Source organism: Bufo gargarizans, chromosome 1 (assembly GCF_014858855.1).
Source record: "Bufo gargarizans isolate SCDJY-AF-19 chromosome 1, ASM1485885v1, whole genome shotgun sequence".
In the NCBI taxonomy this organism is placed as follows: domain Eukaryota; kingdom Metazoa; phylum Chordata; class Amphibia; order Anura; family Bufonidae; genus Bufo; species Bufo gargarizans.
In genome coordinates, this window is record NC_058080.1 from 326,147,844 (window position 1) to 326,172,652 (window position 24,809).

General features: G+C 47.4%; 1 protein-coding gene across 3 annotated transcripts in view; it reads right to left on the reverse strand.

Moving 5' to 3' along the window:
• Positions 1-487: 487 nt before the first annotated feature.
• The window catches only part of RANBP3 (RAN binding protein 3), a 136,512-nt gene continuing 112,190 nt past the window's right edge, over positions 488-24,809 (reverse strand). For all 3 annotated transcript variants that reach the window (XM_044305950.1, XM_044305959.1, XM_044305941.1), the window contains 6 exons: positions 24,381-24,477; positions 23,291-23,415; positions 21,705-21,825; positions 13,130-13,272; positions 1,573-1,762; positions 488-1,373 (listed from right to left, as the gene is read on the reverse strand). In XM_044305950.1, coding sequence (XP_044161885.1) covers positions 1,330-1,373; positions 1,573-1,762; positions 13,130-13,272; positions 21,705-21,825; positions 23,291-23,415; positions 24,381-24,477 — 720 coding nt within the window. In that variant the 3' untranslated portion in view covers positions 488-1,329. The remainder of the gene's footprint in view (positions 1,374-1,572; positions 1,763-13,129; positions 13,273-21,704; positions 21,826-23,290; positions 23,416-24,380; positions 24,478-24,809) is intronic.

Genomic DNA, 24,809 nt, shown 5'->3' on the forward strand with positions numbered 1-24,809 from the left:
CTACAGCGTGTGAGCGCAACTTCAGCACTCCAGATATTGTGGAACTGCAACTCCCATCATGCACATTTGCTCGGCTGTTCTCAGAACAATCATAGAAGTGAATGGAGCATGCTGGGAGGTGTAGTTTCACAACAGCTAGAGTACTGGAGGTTGCCGACCCCTGGTCTAGAGTTTCATGATCTTATATCCAGACTATATTTAGGACTTGATCTTTGTCTACAAAAGTAGCAGTTTAGTTTCATACAAGTTTGTCAGTGGGTTGAGGTGCACTCAACACTAAAACAAGATTTTTACTGGGGAGCTGCACAAGGTTATATTCACATGCAGCAGATTTGTTACAGAAGTTTCTGTGACTGCCCTATTCATCTGACATGCTGCATAAACTATTAGTTGCCGAACTTCTGCACCTAATCTGCCACACGTGAATACGGACACTTCCAGTTTGCTACTTATAGAATAGACAAGAGAATAAACTGAACAGCACGGCTTAGTGTACAGTATTCCTTAACTCTTTCCCTTAAATATGGATACAAAAAAAAATAACATTTCACTTTTTCAGCACACAAAAAAAGCATATTAATGTCAGACTAATTAAAAAAAAACACCAACAGAAAAGTTACCAAAAGAAAATGAAATGAAAACAGTATGAGGCTCTTATTTCATTTAACTGACAAAGTCCTGAAGAAGGAAGAGGCTCTTATTTTAAGAGCGTTGTAAAAGTCAGTGTTATTGAAGTTTAATTCCAATGTGAAAGACGTCCACTTCAAGGTATTCATATGCGAATGGATCAAGCGAAGAGTTTCTGTACATGTTCATTAATTGCTTTGTTCCTGTACAGGACTGAATCCCAATGTAAAAGCAACCAACGACCGCAGGACCTTTAATGTACATTGAGGGGGTTGGCAGCAAGATAGAAACTAAAACTGATGCATATAAAATAAAGTTATGTCTCGGAAAAGCAAAGCAGATTGCACAGCTGATAATAGGAGAGGGAGGAAAAACTGGATTTCACACAGCTCATCAATATGATGAGCTGTTTATTCTGAAGCATTCTACACTGTATATAGGTTGGATACTTCACAGATCCCCTCCAAAAACACTATAAAAAATATATATATAGGGACCCAATGTATTTGTCTGGTTTACTTAAAGTGAACAAAAAGATAGAACAGTTCCTTGGTAAGTGGATAAAGTCTGTGTCCCCAGTCCACCTTTGTAACGAGTAGCCGGTTTTAAATATTCCATGAGGCATACAAAGAGGGGGCATCTGTGGATTGTCATCCTGCCAGGTGAGGACAACCATCTTTCTGGGAGTGAGGCAAGTGGCTGCTATGTACTGGATACGGGTGGCTTGTCTCCTTCATCACTAGGTGCTACAGAAAGAAGTAAAACAATATATGTTAAAAGGTGAGCAAAAGCCACGTTTAAAAAATAAATAAAAAATATGACACGTTATCTTTATTCTGATGGTCAGTACAATTAGAGAGATGAAAAGAACTATATAAAATTGGTAAGTTTTAAAATCCATTTTTTTTTTAATCAAAAGCAAAATCATCAGTGTTTAGTACTTACTACTCGTAGGTGCTACTGCAGGGGTAAGGACATCATCATCATCATCATCACTGTCTTCCTCATTAGATTGGGTGACCTCCCTAGATGGTTCAGGACACTTCACCTCAGCCTCCTGCTCTACACGGCTCCGAAGGGCAAGAATGCGGTGATGTATTGCAGCAAAAAGCTGCCCAGTGTCTTTAGAACTTGCCTGTAAACATTTATATTTATAGCTTACGTTATGCATTTCTCTTTTTCCTGTGCAAAGACATCTTCAGATTTACAAAAAAAAGTGCATAGGAAAGGCTGATAAATGGAACTTTTCATGTAGTAGTTTGTAGCTTTCACTAAGACCAAGAGACACGAGAGCTGACATCTACTGTGGAAAGACATTCAGGGTAAGGCCACATGCAGCGTATCTGTGACCAAAATCCACAGCAAATCTGCAGATCTCATCCACTGCATTGCAAAGGGCAATATCCATTGCAGATATGCACAACATAAATTTGCCATGCTGAGCAGATTTTAAATCTGCAGCACAGCACACAAATTATGTAAGGATTCCAGTCCGCACTTCAGATATGATTTTTTTGCCGATATTGCAAACACTGCTCTTTTCCTGAATAACTTTCCTACAAAATCCATGTTAAAAAAAACTGCTCTAAATAAACGCAACTAAAAACACCATAAAATGTTGTTATATTTTAACCCCTTAGTGACTAGCCTGTTTTGGGCCTTACTGACCAAGCAGTTTTTTTTATTCCCCCCCCCCCCCCCCCCCCCCCATAGTCGCCTTCTAAAAGCTATAAATTGTTTATTTTTCCCTCAATGTCGCTGTATGGGGGATTTTTTTTTTTACAGCACAAGTTGCAGTTTTTAATGGTGGGTCATTCCATGTCAAGTGGACCAACATAGAAATCCAACCCTCTCCAAATTGAATAAAATTTTGCACAGATGTTCCCTAGGATCCTAAATGAAATCTTAACATTCTTTTCTTCTGGAGCTCTGCTGGTTCCAGAGTTTCAGGCAGCTGATTATGGACTAGCTGTAATGCACTGCTTGCCACGTAACCTAAAGTGGCAACTTTACCAAGACGGCATCTTAACTAGTTGCAGGGTAGTAAAACGACTTAGTCTAAGTCTCCTTGCAAAGTTTAGTGCCTTAAGAAGGCTTGACTCAATTTTTACATGGCATCAAAATAGGCCAAGAAATTTATAAATGACCAATAAGGGCCTACTTTGACTGGCCACTGCTCCTGACATGCATGGCCGATCAGACTGTAATTTGCCAGGAGTTATGGCCCATGGGATATATCTTAAGATCACATACACAAGCTTTCCAACCAACTTGAAGACTAGATATGATTAGACAAATAAATTACTTATTTTTTTCTTTGCCTATGTTTGCTACTATTGGGGTGGAAATATCTCAAATGTGGACTTTTGTATCTTATTTTTATTAATCTCATCTTAAAAGAACATGTTTTTTGCCACAAAAGTCACCCTGTTTCATCTTTGACCCAGCCTTATGTTGGCCAGAACTAAAGCTCACAAGAATGTACCTATTTTGCATGCACGCATGAACTTCACTACAAGGAGACCTTTTTGGTGGCCTCCTGTCTGACAGGCTGGTGAGCCAGAAACATAAGATTATGTAATGCTGCTGAGCTTGTTTTTTTAATATAAACTTTTAGATATATTTCCACACACATATTCTAATTGTGGGTTGCCATTTTTAATTGGATTTAAGTTAATTTGTTCCCACCTATGGCCTATATTGCTTCAATGTACTTGAATAAATGACCTACAAGCTACACATTTGGCATCCTTGCTGTTCCTAAACCCAAGCAAGGAAAATTACTGTCTGAGCACAGAAAGCAGAATGTACTGGATTTTTATGAAAATGTTGAATTTTCTAGAGTATGTCTAGGCAGAAAGGATTGTGCGTTTGTGAGGTTAAATGGTGAAAAGCTATTGAAGCAGAAAAGGTTGATCTTGGGCAACTTGAAGGAATTGTACATCGGGACAAGCATGGGCCTGAAATTGGGTTCTCCAAATTCTGTGCGAGTTTCCAAAATGGTGCGTTAGTGTTGGCTCATCAGGAACTCCGTCTGTCTGCAAAATCCATCAAAATGTTAAACCTATGCTTTTGGCCACCACACTTCCCGATGACTACAAAATGCTTTTTAAGTAAAACTGTCTGATATTGAATCAAAAGATTGCATGTTGCAACGATGTGAAGAGTGCCCTGGAAGGACTGCTTTGGAAGAATATCTTGCTGATTATTTTAAGCAAAGTGACCCCAATGATATTGTTGAATTTAAGAAGTGGATTCACACAGATGTGGATACCTTAGAAACACAGCAGTTATCCTTAGAGGATTTCACCTCAGAACTAATTGACAAAATTTGTAACTTGACCACAAACCTTTTTATTACTAAGCACCAAAGTGCTCATCTAAATGAGCTAAAACAAAAATCTGGAGGAGGGACATGTAATTGTCCTGAATGACTTTGCCAAAAACAACTACTTTGTTGTCCAGGATGCAGTGCAGGGGTTTCACTGGGAAAATAGCAGCTGATGGCACTGGGAGGAGAGAGCTCATGCACTTAGGCTGATCGCAAAGTGGGGAATGAAGGGTGTTGGGGGATTAATGGCAGGGGGTCCTATGAGTTTTTATAAAGGAAAACAGTCAATTTTTTCTTATTAATCAATTGTAAAAAAAATCAATAGAATACTTGATTACTAAAATAATAGTTTACTGCAGCCCTAATCATGAGACAATAACTGTACACACATTTTAGAAAAAGCCGATTGGAGATCTGAAGGAAGCACTAGCCACTTTAAAGCATATTCACTATTTTAGTGATGATCTGCTGCGCAGTACAAAACCTTTAAAATTTTATTAATCTATGCAGTCATAATGACTTTTGCATCATTGCTGAGTGGAAAATCACCTTGTGATTGAATTAGAGGAACTGCAAAACATTTGGCTGCCAGGGCTAGTTTACAGCGTCCAGTCAATAACCAAATTTTTACACCAAAAGATCTGTATGACTTCTGCAGCAAAAAATGTTCCTGGTATTACATTTTTCTTTGTCCCAAAGGAAGAGGTTGATGCAAACAGACCTATTCTAGAAGGAAAGGTTTAGCCAGGGTCACACTGTTTCTGGGACAAGGGAGCTCCATTAGTTCAAACCTATTTGAACAACTAATATTTGTGTTAGCAAAATCTTGAATAATGCAACCTCATTTATTGCACTTATGATAACTCCTGGTGGATTGGCAATATATGTGGAGTTTCAATTGAGAAGCATGATGGTTTGATCAATTTCTTGCATCCCCATGGTCCTGTGCAAGGTCATTTTACTGGCCTTCCTGCAGAGATATTTGCTGGGTCCCAGAAGAGCATGTCATTGCTTCCCTTGATGCACCCACAACATCGTCAGGCATCCAATATGTCTTCTCACAAGATGTTTTGGTTAACATTGACAGGAAATTAAAAACTTTGTGCAATTTGAGAAAGACTGGAAGAGAAGTCTTGTGAAATTATTTTTTTAAGCAATTTTAGTATGCATGTTGTGTTTTTACCTTCTTGTTTTTCTTCAATAAAACTTGGACACCCATGGCTGGTATCTTCGCTGGTTGTTGGAAATTGCTCCTGGGCAATGGCAATAATTCTGTTGAACTGGCAGTAGCTCAGTAGTCCAATGCAAGATTGATAATAAAATGTGCCAATTTAAAATGGCAACCCACAATTAATTAGAATATGTGTATGGAAATATATCTAAAAGTTATATTAGGATAACAAGCTCAGCAGCATTACATAATCTTATGTTTCTGCCTCACCAGCCTGTCACACAGGAGGCCACCAAAAAGGTCTCCTTGTAGTGAAGTAGTTCATGTGCATGCAAAATAGGTACATTCTTGTGAGTTTAGTTCTGGCCAACATAAGGCCGGGTCAAAGATAAAACAGGGTGACTTTTGTGGCAAAAAACATGTTCTTTTAGATGAGATTAATAAAAAAAAAAAAGATATAAAATTCCACAATTGAGATATTTCCACCCCAATAGTAACAAAAATTGGCAAAAATATGAAAATTTATTTTTCTAATCATATCTTGACTTCAAGTTGGTTGGAAAGCTGGTGTATGTGATCTTAAGCTATATCGCATGGGCCATAACTTCTGCATGTCAGGAAGCAGTCCAAGTAGGCCCTTAACGGTCATTTGTCAATTTTTTGGGCCTATTTTGATGCCATGTAAAAATGTAGTCATGCCTTCTTAAGGCACTAAACTTTGCAAGGAGTTTTACTACCCAGCTAAATTTCAGCCTCCTACCTTAAAGGGGTTGTCCGAGTTATGAAAAATAATAATATAGCACTGAAAATCTGATATATAACAGAGCTAAGCAAGTTTTATGCAAAACAAATATTTCCTCATTTCCCTGGTTCTTTTCTGGCCCTTTGTTTACATGCAATAAAAAACAACATCTGCCCCTCCCCCTGCACTGCTAAGGGAGTGGCTATAAGAGCTTCCCTGAGTGACATGTCTGTCTGCTTGGAGACTCTGCAGCATGTTGTATGTGTAGGATACTGTATAATGACACTGCTAAGGGATTGAATACAAGAGCTGCCCTGAGTGCTGGGAGAATCAGCAGCATCTTGTAAGTGTAGAACTACAGGTCCCAGCTGTATAATGACACTGCTCATATACACAGGATCTTCCTCCTACCTTCTTGTGCAATGGTCTCTCTAGAATGTCAGCTCCAGTGCCCAGCATTGTCTCCTTGATGCCTGCAGAGGTGTGTAGCTGAAGGGGTTAAGAATCCTAGCAGAGAGTAGGGCAGTGAAAAGGGGGGGGGGGGGGGGGGGGGGGGGAGAGGGATGGCCAGCACAGTGACTCTGGTTTACGTGTAAAGACCTTTATCAGAGCAGGGAGAGAAGCTGAGATCACAGGTCATGGGACCCTCAGTGAAATCTGAGAAACCAGCCACTGGAGATAAAGTGAGTTAATTGGAGAGCTGTTACATTTGCCCAGTTAGGAACATAGAAAGATCAAAAAAATAACTCTGACAACCCCTTTAACTACTTAAGATACAGTGCCTTGACAAAGTTGCCACTTTGGGTTACGCAGCATTACAGTTGGTCCATCATCAGCTGCCTGAACAGCAATCCCCAAAACAGCAATGCTGCCATAAATAACAACTTTATTCTATGGGTCAGTACAATTACAGCAATACCAAAATAAATAAATACTTTACTACTTTTTCCATCACCGCATCCCAAGACCCATCACTTTTTGACCTCTTCTTTGGCCTCATGCACACGGCCGTGCCGGTTTTTTAGGTCCGCAAACTGCAGACCCGCAAAAAACGGAAGTCGCCCGTGTGCCTTCCGCAATTTGCGGAACGGGCAGCCCATTGTAGACATGCTTATTCTTGTCCGCATCAAGGACAAGAATAGTACATGCTATATTTTTTGGGTGGGGCCACGGAAAGGAGCAAAGGATGAGGACAGCACATCTTTTGCGGCCCCATTGAAGTGAACGGGTCCGCACCCGAACCGCAAAAATGCAGCTCGGATGCGGACCACAACACGGTAGTAGTGTGCATGAGGTCTTATTCTGTTTTGGTGGCAAATAAGCAAATAGCAATCCTGTTTTTTTTTTTTTTTTTTTACACAGTGTTCACCATATGGGATAAATGACATAACTGCATAGTGCGGGTTGTTACAAATGCAGTGACGCCCAATTTTTATTTTTTTTGCAAAAATAAAATAAGCTTCATTAGAATTTTATTTAAGAAATGTTTTTTTCTACTTTAACCATTTAATAGTTCCACAAGGGGACTACAGTAGCGATCTTTTAATCACTTCTTAAATACATTGCACTATTTCTACAGCGTAAGGCCTCATGCACACTGCCGTGTTCCGCGGCCGAGAGCGGCCCGTGAAAAACCCGTCCTGGATTCCTGCCGACAGCATGGCCGGGATTCCACGGTCCGCGTGCATGAGGCCTAATGCATTTTAATGCCAGTGCTATCCCTTGAGAAAGCAGCACGCGAAACGCGCATCGGGGAGTGGACTGGTGGTGCCTGGGTTTGAGGTCTGGATTGTGGTCAGTATACAGTGCAATACAGTCTTCATTGATTTTTCTCCGTGCAGACATCATAGTCTGCTGGTGATTTGTACTAGTCTTCAGTCCTTTTCTATATTGCACTATTATATGCATGTTGTGTGCCACACTGTGGTGCCAGTGGTACACACTGTGTTGGTGCATATACCATTTTCCTTTCTTCTTTATAGATTATATCACTGTACTGTACAATGAACTAAATCTCCTCTGCTGATTGCATTTTGCACTTGCACTTTATTCCTTGACCGGCCAGTCATGCACCACCAGCCCTAGAGTTTTTTTGTTTTTTTTTAATTGTGTTTTTAACCTTCTGTTTTGTCAATCGGGAATATTTATGTGATTAAAATAAAATTGTGTATGGTTTCACAATATTTTGTATTAGTATATTATTTTAAATTGCTTATATCCTTTTTGGTTAACTATACTGACATTGACCAGCAGGATGAGCCAGAGAACACTAGGTCCAGGCCTGCCTTCTCCGACATTGGCACCCTGCAATCTCATTTGCGAGGTGCCGATGGGATACAGAGGGACCCTGCTCTCTCTGTAACTGATTATATGTGGCGGATGCCATTACATTGGCATGCAAGGGGTTAAACAGCACGGCACGACACCAGTGTCGAGACCCCATTATCCGTTGCATGGAGACCCGTGCAACGCTTAGACTGGGCTACCGTGAAAATCTGGCAGCTCTGCCTAAGGCCCCTTAGTGACCCCCGTAAAAAGGTCGGTGGTCACTAGGCGGTAAAAAAAATGCAGTCTCAGAATTCATTTTTTTTCATGCGGTTTAAAACACGCCGCAACACTGTCATATGGACCTCTCCAGCTTGGAACCCCCCTGTGTAAGCCACAGCAGAGGGGCACACAAAGAAAACAGCTGATCTTTGTCGGACAACCCCTTTAAAATACCAATGAAAAGATGTCTCTGAAAATAATGGCTCTATGCCATTTAGACTGATTGAGAATGAAAAAAAATCTCTTGCAACACACCAAGTTGTCTCCTCTAACTATACTTTATAGGATAACCCAAAATATTACCAACCACATCATGCAGACAAACTACATAGACACGAATACCTTAATGTGTGACGTGGATATCTGCCAGTTTTTTTTTTTGTTTTTTTTTACATTTTCTATAGTCTTCACCAAGAACACTATAATATTTAATACATAGTCAAGTTTCTGAATGGCCATATGGGAGTCAGGGTAGAGGATAAACCCAAGCTATAATTGTTTATAGATCAAACCTCTCTACTCTACAGATAATTTTTGTGGCCATGTCTTTACCTCCTTATTATTGTTTGCCATGTAGTACTTTGTAGGCATGGTCGATATAAAGTGAATAAAAAAAAAAAAAAAAGGTCTAAATGTGGAATATAATATACCGTATTTTTCGCCCTATAAGATGCACCGGCCCATAAGACTCACCTAGGTTTGTGAGGAGGAAAATAAGAAGAAAAAAAAATTTGAACTAATTGTGGTCTGTGGGTGACGCACTGTTATGGGGGGGGGGGGGATCTGTGGGTGACGCACTGTTATGGGGGGGGGGACACTTATGGGGGGGGGGGATCTGTGGGTGACACTTATGGGGGGGGGGGGGATCTGTGGGTGACACTTATGGGGGGGGGGGGGATCTGTGGGTGACACTTATGGGGGGGGGGGGATCTGTGGGTGACCACTTATGGGGGGGGGGAGATCTGTGGGTGACCTTATGGGGGGGGGGGGGGAGATCTGTGGGTGACACTTATGGGGGGGGGGGGGGGAGATCTGTGGGTGACACTTATGGGGGGGGGGGGGAGATCTGTGGGTGACACTTATGGGGGGGGGGGGGGGGGGGAGATCTGTGGGTGACACTTATTGGGGGGGGGGGAGATCTGTGGGTGACACTTATGGGGGGGGGGGATCTGTGGGTGACACTTATGGGGGGGGGGGAGATCTGTGGGTGACACTTATGGGGGGGGGGGAGATCGGTGGGTGACACTTATATGGGGGGGGGGGATCTGTGGGTGACACTTATGGGGGGGGGGGGATCTGTGGGTGACACTTATGGGGGGGGGGGATCTGTGGGTGACACTTATGGGGGGGGGGGGATCTGTGGGTGACACTTATGGGGGGGGGGGGATCTGTGGGTGACACTTATGGGGGGGGGGGGATCTGTGGGTGACACTTATGGGGGGGGGGGATCTGTGGGTGACACTTATGGGGGGGGGGGATCTGTGGGTGACACTTATGGGGGGGGGGATCTGTGGGTGACACTTATGGGGGGGGGGATCTGTGGGTGACACTTATGGGGGGGGGGATCTGTGGGTGACACTTATGGGGGGGGGATCTGTGTGACACTTATGGGGGGGATCTGTGGGTGACACTTATGGGGGGGGGGATCTGTGGGTGACACTTATGGGGGGGGATCTGTGGGTGACACTTATGGGGGGGGATCTGTGGGTGACACTTATGGGGGGGGATCTGTGGGTGACACTTATGGGGGGGGATCTGTGGGTGACACTTATGGGGGGGGATCTGTGGGTGACACTTATGGGGGGGGGATCTGTGGGTGACACTTATGGGGGGGGGATCTGTGGGTGACACTTATGGGGGGGGATCTGTGGGTGACACTTATGGGGGGGGATCTGTGGGTGACACTTATGGGGGGGGATCTGTGGGTGACACTTATGGGGGGGGATCTGTGGGTGACACTTATGGGGGGGATCTGTGGGTGACACTTATGGGGGGGATCTGTGGGTGACACTTATGGGGGGGATCTGTGGGTGGACACTTATGGGGGGATCTGTGGGTGACACTTATGGGGGGATCTGTGGGTGACACTTATGGGGGGATCTGTGGGTGACACTTATGGGGGGATCTGTGGGTGACACTTATGGGGGGATCTGTGGGTGACACTTATGGGGGGATCTGTGGGTGACACTTATGGGGGGATCTGTGGTGACACTTATGGGGGGGATCTGTGGGTGACACTTATGGGGGGATCTGTGGGTGACACTTATGGGGGGATCTGTGGGTGACACTTATGGGGGGATCTGTGGGTGACACTTATGGGGGGATCTGTGGGTGACACTTATGGGGGATCTGTGGGTGATCTGTGGGTGACACTTATGGGGGATCTGTGGGTGACACTTATGGGGGGATCTGTGGGTGACACTTATGGGGGGATCTGTGGGTGACACTTATGGGGGGATCTGTGGGTGACACTTATGGGGGGATCTGTGGGTGACACTTATGGGGGGATCTGTGGGTGACACTTATGGGGGGATCTGTGGGTGACACTTATGGGGGGATCTGTGGGTGACACTTATGGGGGGGATCTGTGGGTGACACTTATGGGGGGGATCTGTGGGTGACACTTATGGGGGGGATCTGTGGGTGACACTTATGGGGGGGATCTGTGGGTGACACTTATGGGGGGGATCTGTGGGTGACACTTATGGGGGGGATCTGTGGGTGACACTTATGGGGGGGATCTGTGGGTGACACTTATGGGGGGATCTGTGGGTGACACTTATGGGGGGGGATCTGTGGGTGACACTTATGGGGGGGGATCTGTGGGTGACACTTATGGGGGGGATCTGTGGGTGACACTTCTGTGGGTGACACTTATGGGGGGGATCTGTGGGTGACACTTATGGGGGGGGATCTGTGGGTGACACTTATGGGGGGGATCTGTGGGTGACACTTATGGGGGGGGATCTGTGGGTGACACTTATGGGGGGGATCTGTGGGTGACACTTATGGGGGGGATCTGTGGGTGACACTTATGGGGGGGATCTGTGGGTGACACTTATGGGGGGGATCTGTGGGTGACACTTATGGGGGGGATCTGTGGGTGACACTTATGGGGGGGATCTGTGGGTGACACTTATGGGGGGGATCTGTGGGTGACACTTATGGGGGGGATCTGTGGGTGACACTTATGGGGGGGATCTGTGGGTGACACTTATGGGGGGGATCTGTGGGTGACACTTATGGGGGGGATCTGTGGGTGACACTTATGGGGGGGATCTGTGGGTGACACTTATGGGGGGGATCTGTGGGTGACACTTATGGGGGGGATCTGTGGGTGACACTTATGGGGGGGATCTGTGGGTGACACTTATGGGGGGGATCTGTGGGTGACACTTATGGGGGGGATCTGTGGGTGACACTTATGGGGGGGGATCTGTGGGTGACACTTATGGGGGGGGATCTGTGGGTGACACTTATGGGGGGGATCTGTGGGTGACACTTATGGGGGGATCTGTGGGTGACACTTATGGGGGGGATCTGTGGGTGACACTTATGGGGGGGATCTGTGGGTGACACTTATGGGGGGGATCTGTGGGTGACACTTATGGGGGGGATCTGTGGGTGACACTTATGGGGGGGATCTGTGGGTGACACTTATGGGGGGGATCTGTGGGTGACACTTATGGGGGGGATCTGTGGGTTGACACTTATGGGGGGGGATCTGTGGGTGACACTTATGGGGGGGATCTGTGGGTGACACTTATGGGGGGGATCTGTGGGTGACACTTATGGGGGGATCTGTGGGTGACACTTATGGGGGGATCTGTGGGTGACACTTATGGGGGGATCTGTGGGTGACACTTATGGGGGGATCTGTGGGTGACACTGTTATGAGGATGAGGATCTGTGTATGACAGTTATTGGGGGGGGGGGGGGGGAATCTGTGGATGACGCATATATAGCATCTTATGCTATGTGTCATCCACAGATCCCCTCCATAAGTGTGGGGGTCGCATCTGCTTTTATAATGGGGGTGGGGGTCGCATCTGCTTTAATAATGACAGCGGGGCCTGTGCAGTGACTATTCTACTACACGGGCCCCGCTTACTGTATAATAATATCCCTAATAGTTAATTGTTGTATGCATGTAAAAGCATAATGAGCGTTAATGAGCGCTGTGTATTACTTACAATTAGAAGCGCTCGCCGTTCGGAGCAGAGAGAGGAGGGAGGAGGCAGGCCGGGTGCTGGCAGTGTGAGTCATACATCATGCGCCCACGCCGCCTGCTTCATTCATAAAGTGGGCGGCGCAGGCGCGTGACGTATGACTCACGTTGCCAGCGCCCGTCCTCCCGGCCTGCCTCCTCCCTCCTCTGCTCCGAACGGCGAGCGCTTCTAATTGTAAGTAATACACAGCGCTCATTAAGCTTTTACATGCATACAACAATTAACTATTAGGGATATGATTATACAGTAAGCGGGGCCCGTGTAGTAGAATAGTCACTGCACGGGCCCCGCTGTCGTCATAAATTTTTTTTTGGGGGGAGGGGGGGTGTGCGTCTTATACGGCGAAAAATACGGTAGATATTTTCAAATGCGTTGTCATTACCCCAAAAGAAAGGTGTTCTGCAGTCTACAGTGGAGCTGCACTAGCAGAGATACAAATATGGTCCAAACAAAGGATTTCATTGGGATGGATCGACACTCACAGATATGAGAAACACTTTAACGCCTTGGTCCTCTGTGTCCATTGCAGTAATTCGAATGCTCTTCTCACTGGCTTTGTCTATCTGCATCTGAGCCCAAAGCTTAGTGTTGAGGATTAACCGCAGACTTCCCTGTGTGCGCATAACTGAGAAAAGAAGGTACATATTCGATTTATAAGGGACTAGACCATACTACTACACACATAGTTCTACTACAGTCGTAATTGTGGTCACCCATTCTGGGGGTGGGGGGCGGGAATTCCCCTTACAAAAGCAGGACAAATAATATTCACACCAACATATTAACAAACAGCCATTCACACAGAAGACGAACAGACATTTCATGAGGATTTTTAAGGGTCAAATATCAACCCGTGATAAAAGCAGTCAATACACCGTTCTAACCATCAACTCCACCTTTAAACACACACACTTGGCCGAGCGTGCATGTATATTTTAAAGAAAGAGGTAATTAACTCCCACAGAAACAAAGGATTTGGTATGATGGGTACTGGACCATAAGTTAAAGGAGTTGTCTAACCTTCCGCTTGCTTCCCCGCTGGTCTATGGGCCCATTTCTTAGCTGGAGCGGGGAGGAGGCTCTTTCTTTGACTGACCGAGGCTAGCAGCGCTGGGATCAAGTAAAACAGCCCCCTGCCTCTGCGTCCATGCTCCCAAGGCAGCTGTCTCCGTAAAGCTCCAGACTGATCAGGTTACCAGAAGACAGATCTGATCGCTCTGCCAGGCACTGCATAAAACTTTCAGGCCAGCCCAGAAGCTTTCCTACAGTCATCTTTCATAAGATGATGGCAGACATTTGCGATCCGTCTTACATGTCCGGGGCTATTTATGCAAGCCCTGAACCTGTTATACTTTGACTCTCTGGTAGCATGGAGGTTTAGAACAGCTCCAAGGCTGTGGAGCATGCTGTGAAGCTGTTCTGTTGGAGGAACAAGGTGGCCACATATCAGTGCTAAAACAGCAGCAGATGAGTGGGTGGGAGCTAATATGCATGTTCCGGCCTCTATGCAAGCTCACTCCCGCAATTCCCGGCCACTAGAAAGGCTGTCTGCATCACTCCTAGTACACAAACGCGTAACCCCCTAGAGATGAGCATGGTTTAACAGGATGGAAAATTAAAGGTAACGAATAAACATAACTAAAAATAGAAGTATATTAGTAAATGACTTAAAAAATGATTATACACATAATAAAATACATGGATGATTTGAGACAACCCCTTTAAATCATATTGGTATGACCTGCTTTACCTCCAATAGCGGGTTCATTCATGGTTAGAAGATAAAACTGGCTACCTTTAAGTTATTTAATGACATTTAGTAGGTTACGGTCAATTTTTTATAAACTTAGACAAACCCTTTAAGGCAGATACTACATGGGGATCTTGGCCATAACACCTTTAACGCGGCCAATGATTGTTGTGCAGAAATGCAGTCTCTGAACCGAATGAGGTTACAGCGTGACTTACAAGTTGCTGCAACCACAGAATTACAACAAAAAAAATCTGATTCTGGGGTTACAGCAACTTGCAAGTCATACTGCAACACTATTTACAGTATTTTCCGGAGTATAAGACGACACCCAACTTTTCCATTGAAAATATAGGGTTTGGGCTATGCTCGCTGTATAAGACTACCCCTGAATGGCCCAGCCCTCCCTGTCTTCAAGACTATCTTCTCTAGTCCAGGGAACTGACTGGGATCTGTGGATGGCACTGCTATTGTGGGGAGGGGAATCCACAAAAGATCCCCCTCCCCATAACAGTGCCATCCACAGAAGATCCCCCTCCCCATAACAGTGCCATCCACAGGAGTACATTTATAAACTGTAATCAGTTACTAGAATCAGCGCTCATCTCTTTACTAGGGTACCTTACTCTCAGCTCTGGTAACAGGCAGCGCTCACTCACTGATGTCACGTGCCTGCTCCTCCCACTAGGCGGCACAGGCACAGTGACTGCCTGTTACTGGAGCGGAGAGTAAGGTACACCTAGTAAAGAGATGAGCGCTGATTCAAGTTACGGATTAGTTTATAAATGTACTCCTGTGAGCGGCGGGGCCCTGTATATTCTAACCCCCAGGCAAGTGGGAGTTAGAATATACCATCGATTCTGAGTATACCCGGCGTATAAGACGACCCCCGACTTTTGAAAAGAATTTCTAGTGTTAGAAAGCAGTCTTATACGCCGGAAAATACTGTAGTTCAATGGCTGCACTGTTACATAGAGATCATAGGTGGTGGCCAAGATCTCAGTGTAGCCTCAACCTTAGAGAGCTGTCATAAGGCGTTTCTGTGAAATTACATGACAAAATACAAGTTATACATTTACAACAAAAATAAAGTGGTATAACTATAAAGATGTATTTGTGTATAGCTTAAAGGGAACCTGCCACCTGGATTTTGTGTATAGAGCTGAGGACATGGGCTGCTAGATTTCCGCAATACCCAGTCCCCATAGCTCTGTGTGCTTTTATTGTGTAAAAAAACGAGATTTTTGTATTACTTACCAGTAAAATCTCTTTCTCGCTCTTTCCTTGGGGGACACAGAAGACCTTGGGTATAGCTCATCTCCATAGGAGGCGTGACACTAAGTGAAGACTGTTAAGCCCCTCCTCCACAGCTATACCCTCAGCCTGGATAGAGAGACTGCCAGTTGCGTGTCCAAGCAGTGAGAAAAGGCAAAGTCCAAAAGTGGAACCAACAAGCCAACTACCCAACGGGTAAAACAAACTCGGAAACCGTGCAAAGAAAAAACAAGAATGGGTGGGTGCTGTGTCCCCCAAGGAAAGAGCGAGAAAGAGATTTTACTGGTAAGTAATACAAAAATCTCGTTTTCTCGCCCAGTTTCCTTGGGGGACACAGAAGACCTTGGGATGTTCAATAGCAGTCCAAGAGGGGAGGGACCACAGCACCAAGGCGAAGCACCCGAAGGCATCAAGAAAACACCGCCTGCAGACCAGGCGGCCCAAGGCAGCATACGCCGAAGCCCGAGTATGCCCCCAGTAGAACTCGGTAAGGTGTGCAAGGAAGAAGTGACCGCCCTGCACAAATGAATGGCCGAAACCTAACACCCCCGCCCCAGGAGGCACCGACTGCTCTGATGAAATGAACGGTGACACCGAAAGCAGAACCCTGCCATTGGTGCGATAACCACAGCAAAAGCCACTCTGAGAAAGCGGAGGAGGCCACCCCGGAGGCCATCAACCATTGCACTGACCTCCTGGAAACACAAGAGACCGAACGCCGACCGGAGTCGGAGATCCCCAAGGAACAACTGCAAGGCCCAACAACCTCCCAACGGTAAAGCGTCCGTACCCGGGGATGGGTGGAAAAGGACGAAAGCCTCGTTGATAAGAAGGCAGATACCACCTTCAGAAGGAAGGAAGAGGACGGGACGGAGAACAGCCCTGTCCTGGAAAAGGACAGAAGGCACAGAACACGAAGGGCCGCCAATCAGGCACCCTACAGACATGATGGCAACAGAAACACAACCGTACAAGACAGAAGGAGTAGGAAGAACTCCTGCAACGGCTCCAAGGGAAAGACTGGAGCGCAGAGAGCTCAGTATGTAGTTCCCAGGGCGGAACCAGGAAACGATAAAGAGGAACCACAGAGCCACTCTGTGGAAGAAGGACATGACAAGGCCCAGGAGGGCCAGGAAACGCTGGAAGGGGAAGGACAGCGCAGACACTTGACACTTCAAGTAACAGAAGTCCCAGTCCCAGGGTCAAGCCGGACTAGGGAAAGACAGAACCAAGGGCGAGAAGGCAGTATGGGGGAATGCCCCGCTTCCCACAAAACCCCAGGTAAGAACCCTAAGCCCGACAACCAAACCTGGACTAAACAGTCGGGAGCGAACACTAGCGTGCTCGCAGGAAACACCCAGCAAGCGGGAGAAAACCCAATGGGATCAGGCACAGACCAGTAACACGGCCGAAGGATCGGAAACCACGGTCCTGTCGGCCCCCGAACAACATAGCCCCGTATCCGACCGGAGTGGGGGAGCAGAAGGACAGACGGAAGAAACCAGAAGGGCCTGCCCAGCATCCGACAGATGCCCAGACCAGACAGGCCAAGTCCAAGTCGATGTAGCCACCAAGAAAGGAGTTCTACAGCCCCGTGTGGGAGATCCAAGGACAATCCTGACCGAAGGGCAGTCCTCCCAAGTCACTGAGAAAGTAAGTCCCACAGGACCATACACCCATAACGGAAAGGCAATCTGCACCCAGTGGAGGACAAAACGCGGTAGGCCCGGCAAACAGCTAGCACCGCCAGCGAGAACGAGGGAGATGGTACGAGACCGCAAGTAACACCGGAACCATCCAAGCGAACAACCATGCTCACCCCAGAGGAGGGGGGGGGGCAACGACGGAACAGCCACTGAGGCCTGGCCGGGGCAGCAGCCACATTGGAGCGACAAACCCAGAGCAGAAGCCAAAAAAAAAAAAAAAAAAACGAGCCGGCGAGGAAAGGCAGAGCCGAATCCCCTCTACTCTGTGAGACCACCTGCACACCGTCGCAGCAGGCGAATACCCTGAAGAAACCAAGGTGGAGGTCCCCAGGACCTGGACAATCAAGCACCCAAGAAGAGTTGGGCGACCTACCCGAGAGGAGCAGTCTGAACCTGGTAGCAACAGACTGGAGCGCAAAGGGCGCCAATAGAGGACCCACACCACACTGCATCCGAGAAGAGGAAATGGTAGTAGGCGAGGGAACCGTAGTCCCGCCAGAGCCAACGTAGAGGTCGAGCGGCACTGCAGACAACACTCTCGACCCCGACCGGTTGCGTAGGGAAACAATGTCACGAAATGACGAATGGGTACGCATCAAGGAACCCCGAACACTCCCCAGGTGGAAGGCCAACGAACATGGTGGGTGCCGACAACAACGGGACCCCACCGGAGAATGGGTACCACTCAGCTCAGTGCAGTAGCGAGCCAGCAGAGCCTGTCTACGTACATACAAGATATACAGCTGTGAATACATTGAGCATCCATTGTTGCGTGATGGACAACAACACCTTAGGCTCACAAGTGGACAGAACGATCTCTTCAGAGAAGAGTGCAAGCTTGCGACAAGCAAACACACCCCAGAGAGAAAAAGGTATGTCGCAGGAAGAAGGGAGGCATACGTACTAGCAACCCAGCAGGCAGCGAGAAGGCCAACCCACCCAAGGGAGGAGAAGGCATACACGGCCCAAAACAACGCACAGAGCACACAGCCACAGCGTCCCACAGTATCCACGGAAGTGTAAAGTGCAACCTGAAAAGGAGTTATGCACAAGACCAGTACCGGCATGCGAAGGAACGCAAGTAGTCCGCCCGGAAAAAAGGGGGGGGAAGGTACCTGGCAACTCTGCCGATGGCAAGAGTGCAAAGGCCCTGAAAAGGGGGGGCATGCACCGGATATCCTAGCAATAAAAGATTGTGCAATAATCTACCCAACACTGAATTTCGTGAGAGTGCAACTACTCCGCCCATGAAAGGGGAACGTCCAGGACAGCATACACACGGACAGCCGTGAATCTCGTGAGCGTACAATTTCCGCCCATGGAATGAGAAGTTGTTATGCACAAGGCCAGCACCATTCCCAAAGGGAGTGCAAGCAGCGCACCCCTGTTAGAGCCATGCTCACGGCCCGCAACGCATTTGGTGAAAGTGCAGTGACCCAACCAAAAAGGGGGAGGGGGGGTGCACATGGCCACCATCGCATCCCAGGAGAGCACGAGTATCCGCCATGGATGGGGGTCATGCACCTGGCCGGCAACGTGCTGGCACAATGACACCCAGTCAGTAAAAAAGTGCATGAATGTCGCCTGAAGAGAAGAGGCATGGCCACGCCGGCAGCAATCCAGCAAGAGTGCGGAACACCGCCCCCGGAAGGGGGCCATGCATATAGCCGGCAGCGGATCTGGTGAGAGTGCAAGCACTCAGGCACGTGGCCCATGGCCAACACTGAATCCGGTGAGAGTGCAATTATTCCGCCCCAGAAGGGGGACATGCACCTGTCCAGCATTAAAACCAGTGAGTGCAGCGTCCCCTAAGGAAGGGGGGTGGCGTGCCATGGTCAGCACCGATCCGGTGAATGTAGTATTCCACCTATAGAAGGGGGTTATGCACATGGCTAGCCTGCGGCCAGAGAGCGCAGAATTCCACTCAGGAAGGGGTTCATGCCCATGGCCAGCACCATAACTGGAAAGGTGATGTCCTGCCATAGAACGGGCGGAAGAGGGGCGCCTACACTTGGCTAGCGCCGTATCCCGGTAGATGGCAAGGGTCCGCCTAAAGAGGAGACTTGGAGCCGGTCAGCACCGCAGCCGGGGAGCGCGACATGCCGCCTACGGAAGGGGGGCATAGCATGCAGCCAGCACCACTGTATCATGCTGCAGCGTCCTGCGCAGCCATTCCGTTATTTAATAACTCCGCCATGGAAGCCCTTTCTCTTTTTTTTTTTTTTTTTTAAAAACACAGCCACTCTGAGGCAAGAAAGGGCCACCATACAGGGACATAGCCTCGTATAGGCTTATTAGGAAGCCCACCAGAACATAGAGGGGGTCCTCCAGAAGGGAGCCGGCCCTTGGAGATGGCCGGCACCCAACAGGTTAACAAAGATCCGGCCTGGGGGGCGGCGCTGCGATCCCCTGGGGGGCGGAGGACGTGCGGGCGGGAAGAATTCGCGCCGCGAGACGTTCCCGCCCCCTCCAACAGAGGCCGGGATGTTGCGGCCTAGTAGGACCCGAAGCCGGGGCCTAGATTTTTGCGGCGCCCGGCCGGCCAAGAGGCAACGACGGTGAGCCGGGACCTGGAGGGAGCCGGCTGACGCATGTACCAAACGGCCGCGGGTGCCCACCCCGCGGGCCGGCAGAGACAGAAGACCGGAGTAGCAGGCCAAAGCCTGGGTCAAAGTCTGCGGCACCCGGCCGACCGGAAGCATCAGCAGTCGGCCGGGGCCTGTTGGAGCATCGCGTCCACATGCAGGCCGCGAGGTCCTGCGTCCGGCAGCGTCTGGAGCGGCCCTTTGGCTCTAGCACACCGGTAAGGAGGGAGACCCCGAAGTCCAGCACTGCACCCCCTGCCCTAATGGACATCTGTAGGGAGAGACAGGGGCAGCTAGCGCGGGCCCCCTACTGAACTGCGACCGGCAAGGGGGAGGGTCGGCATAACCCCTGTGGTAGGGGCAGCTAGGAGCAGGTCTCTGGCCCTATATTCCTCAACAGCAATGCCATGCTCACCCCTGTGCAATCCCCTATGGAGGGGCATTGTATTGTCGCCCTGCGGCCACCAGTATGGTGGTGGTGTGGGGCTATATAATTATTGGGCAACAGCTAGCCCAGGAGCCAGCGTAGGTCCGCCGGGACCAGCATGGGAGTCCAGCACGCAGGAGGCCAGGGAGGGGGACGTAGGGCTGGAGAAGCCTCTCTCTTACCACAGCCGTCTTCACCCTCGGTCCGTTCCAGCAGGGTCGCCCCTTCAGCTACTGGCACCGTAGTGGCAGGACGCTGGAGAGGGACTTGGCGTGCGGGCGACCCTTGCGCTGGCGGGATGCAGGGGAGCTGGGCTGCCCTGGTCCACCTTGCCTTCTGTGGGGGAGGCAGCAGTGCGGATGACCGGCACTGGCGCAGCTCAACCCCGGGAGAACAGAGAGGTCTAGTGAGTCTCTGTTGTCCCTGATGATCTGGAACAAAAAGAAATAAAAAAGTAAAAATCAAAAAATTAAACAAGGAGAAAACAGCCCTGCAGAGCAGGGAGTGTCTTGCCTCCTTGGACACTAAGCAAAAACTGGCAGTCTCTCTCTCCAGGCTGAGGGTATAGCTGTGGAGGAGGGGCTTAACAGTTTTCACTTAGTGTCACGCCTCCTATGGAGATGAGCTATACCCAAGGTCTTCTGTGTCCCCCAAGGAAACTGGGCGAGAAATATATATATTTGAACCTGAGATGAGTCCTGTCTCCTCCATGCTTCAGAGATAAGTCCAGCGTTCTCTGACTCGGAGTGCAGCCACACCCACTGTGAAGGAGCCTAGCACCGCCCGTATCCTCCGAATCGCCTCCTTGCTCAACGCAACAAATCTAGAGCGCCGTAATGTTGCGATGCGCGAGCTAGCACGCTCTCGCATCGTGAGATTACGGTGCTCTAGCTTTGTGACGTCAGGGAGCAAGGAGGAGATTCAGAGGATGCGGGGCAGTGCTGGGCTCCTTGACAGTGGGCGTGACTGGGCTCCGGAAACGTTAGTACCAGATCCTTGGGCTTCTTACTTGCCTCATTTACATATATATAAAAAGTTGTTGTTTTTTTGACACAATAAAAGCACAGAGAGCTTTGGGGACTGGATATTGTGGATATGCTAGCGGCGATCTAGCAGCCCATGTCCTCGGCTCTATACCCAAAATCCAGGTGACTGGTTACCTTTAAAACTGAATAACTGCAAACACATTGCATTACTACTACATTGTGCAGAAATGTAAACCATCCCAGTAATATGATTTCAGCCTGTAAGGGATATGTCAACAAGCTAGCAACCACAAAAACTGAATGCAGATAACTATCAGGAATAACTCACCAAGTCTAGACTGCAACGTGCCATCTTCTGTAGAGGCCATGTCATTGAGGCGTAAAAGTCCCCGGCCTCTCTCTACCCAAGACTGAGACAGTTTATCAAACACGAACAGCTTGCACTGAATCTAAGAGTAGGCAAACAACATGGAAATAAAAATGTGCTTTCTGAATTTATTATCTACAGAAAATTAAAATTCAAAATAAAAAAATTTAAAATGACACTGCATATCAATTCTCTATTAACCGATCAATAAATATAGAAAAGGCATACTAATGACATAACTGTGTGAGATGAGGGATTAGGCTACTTTCACACTAGCGTTCGGGCGGATCCGTTCTGAACGGATCCGCTCATAATAATGCAGACGGAGGCTCCGTTCAGAACGGATCCGTCTGCATTATTTTTAGCATATAACAGCTAAGTGTGAAAATAGCCTAGTACGGATCCGTCCAGACTTTCAATGTAAAGTCAATGGGGGACGGATCCGCTTGAAGATTGAGCCACATTGTGGCATCTTCAAACGGATCCGTCCCCATTGACTTACATTGAAAGTCTGGACGGATCCGCACGCCTCTGCACGGCCAGGCGGACACCCGAACGCTGCAAGCAGCGTTCAGCTGTCCGCCTGTCCGTGCGGAGGCTGAACGCCGCGAGACTGATGCAGTCTGAGCGGATCCGCTCCATTCAGACTGCATCAGGGTTGGACGGCTGCGTTCGGGTCCGCTCGTGAGCTCCTTCAAACGGAGCTCACGAGCGGACCAGCGAACGCTAGTGTGAAAGCAGCCTAACTTCAATGTAAGCTATTTCACCGCTTGCATGCCACAGCCACTTTTGACCATGGCATCTAAGCAGTTAGAGGGAGGGTGCTCTGTCAATCAAGGGGTAGCAATGGTTGCCTGACAAAGGTCACAAGGTCTGGCAAGTATTGAAACCTATTAGGCCTTGCATGAGGCAGCATGGTAGCTCAGTGGTTAGCACTGTTGCCTTGTAGCACATGTCTAAAATTCTATTTCAACCAAGGGCAACATTTGCCTAGTGTTTGTATTTTCCCCATGTGTTTACAGGTCTTTCCTTCCACACTACGTAAGCATACCGGTTAATTAAAAAAATGTAACTGATCTCCATTAGGGACACAGACCGATTTTAATGATGCACAGAACTTCAGAATATGCAAGTGCTATATAAATGAATAAGATTAATTGCCTATCAGTAGAATACAGACATACTAGTGCAGTACCGTACATGTTCAAGATCCCTGGGGTTTAATAAAACAAAAATACATTTCAATATATTTTAAGCATTAAAAAAAACAATTCAAAATTGGTGTCCAACCCTATTAAAGTGAATATAAAAAACGATTTTTTTTTTTTTTTTTAACTTATCCTGCCTCAGGCTTGTGAGAGCCTTCAGACGGAACTCACAAGCGGAACCCCGAACGCAAGTGTGAAAGTAGGTTAAAAAGGGAGTAAAAAAAACCAACAAAAAAAAAAACAAAAAAAAAAAACAAAAAAAAACCTGTTGCTTGCTAAATCTGACCCGTAATTAAAAAGTTATTTTAAATCAGTGGAGGCAATTTAGCATTTCCTTACCTGTAACACATTGCTCTCTGCTTCTTCTCCAGTGATGACCTCTACTTTCTCCAGAAGACATCGTTTTGCTGTGGCTTTTGTGTAAGCAGCTGCAGATTCCACCAGTGATTCTGAGATGTTGTTAGCTGCAATTTCCAGACAATGGCCCAGAATTACTAATGTGTCCGTCTAGAATCTGCCTACTAAGTGGCGCAAATCAGGGCAGTTTTTATATTGTTTAAAGGGGGTGGGAAAGGTAGACTAACATGTGCCATTTTGCACAAATTCACAATTCTGATGTAAAATAAAATTCGATCTCAAAGTAAGCCAAGCAATATTTGGTATAGAGACAGACAAAAGAGTCTATCCCTGCACCAGGCTCATCTTCCAGCCTTTACCACTATGATAAATCTGCTCTAGACAGCCTAAGTTTACGCCATTTACAGGCTTAGTAAACCTCCCCAATGTTGTTTTATATAAAACACAAAAACATTATAAGACTAGCAAGCATAACTGTATTTTTAATATCTCGCTAAAGCTACATGCACACGACCGCGTGCCCCCCATGGCCATACTGCAGGCCGCATACAGCGTGTCCGCAATACACGGGCACCGGCCCTGTGCATTCCGCATCACAGACCCATTCACTTGAATGGGTCCGCAATCACGGAGATGCGGAATGGAGGCACGGATCGAAACCCCACGGAATCACTATGCAGTGCATAGTAGTGCACTATATAGTGCATACGCTACTTTTTGCAGTACGGCCCATCGGATGCAGATGGCGGACCCCATTCAAGTGAATGGGTCCACGATCCGCATGCGGCTGCCCCACAGTCTCCGTGCACGGAGCCCTAAAGTTCGTGTGCATGTAGCCTTAGACATGGGTCTCACCAATGAAAAAGTCAACACACATGCATGAGCTCCACTCCTTTTGCTTTCAGCATTCAACATTCAACATTTACAATATCATGACAGATGAAAGTGAACAAACACTGAACATACAACTACTTGCATGCTTTTAATTAGAAACACTGCTTATAGAGACAATCTAAAACACAATTACAAATGTTGCTGCATAAAAATCACAATACAAACCAACTGAACTTACACTTCTCTGGGGTGTTTTCCAATGAAGATCCCTCCGCTCCAGATTCTCCAGCATTCTCCTTATTGCTGTCAGAACTTGCTTCAACTTTGGGTGGACTCTGAAAACCACAAGGTTAGGGATTAGAAATACTCTATCTGAATTCACTTTAGGAGGAAAAGGAAAAAAATAAAAATAACAGCTTTTTATTTAGGCTGGGACTCCATGGCGATGATATTAATCACACAACAAAGGATCTCGATGTAGCTTTGCAGCCATAGAATTGAATGAGGTTGCAGATCAACCCTGCTCAAATTTTGCGTGGAGATTCTGAGGTTGTGGTAGCTTGCAAGTAATGGTGTATACGTTTATTGAACATTTTGCAAGTTGAACTACTCAGATGAACTACCTGCGGTTCGCGAGTATGAATTAAGAGGCTCTCAGTATCGTATG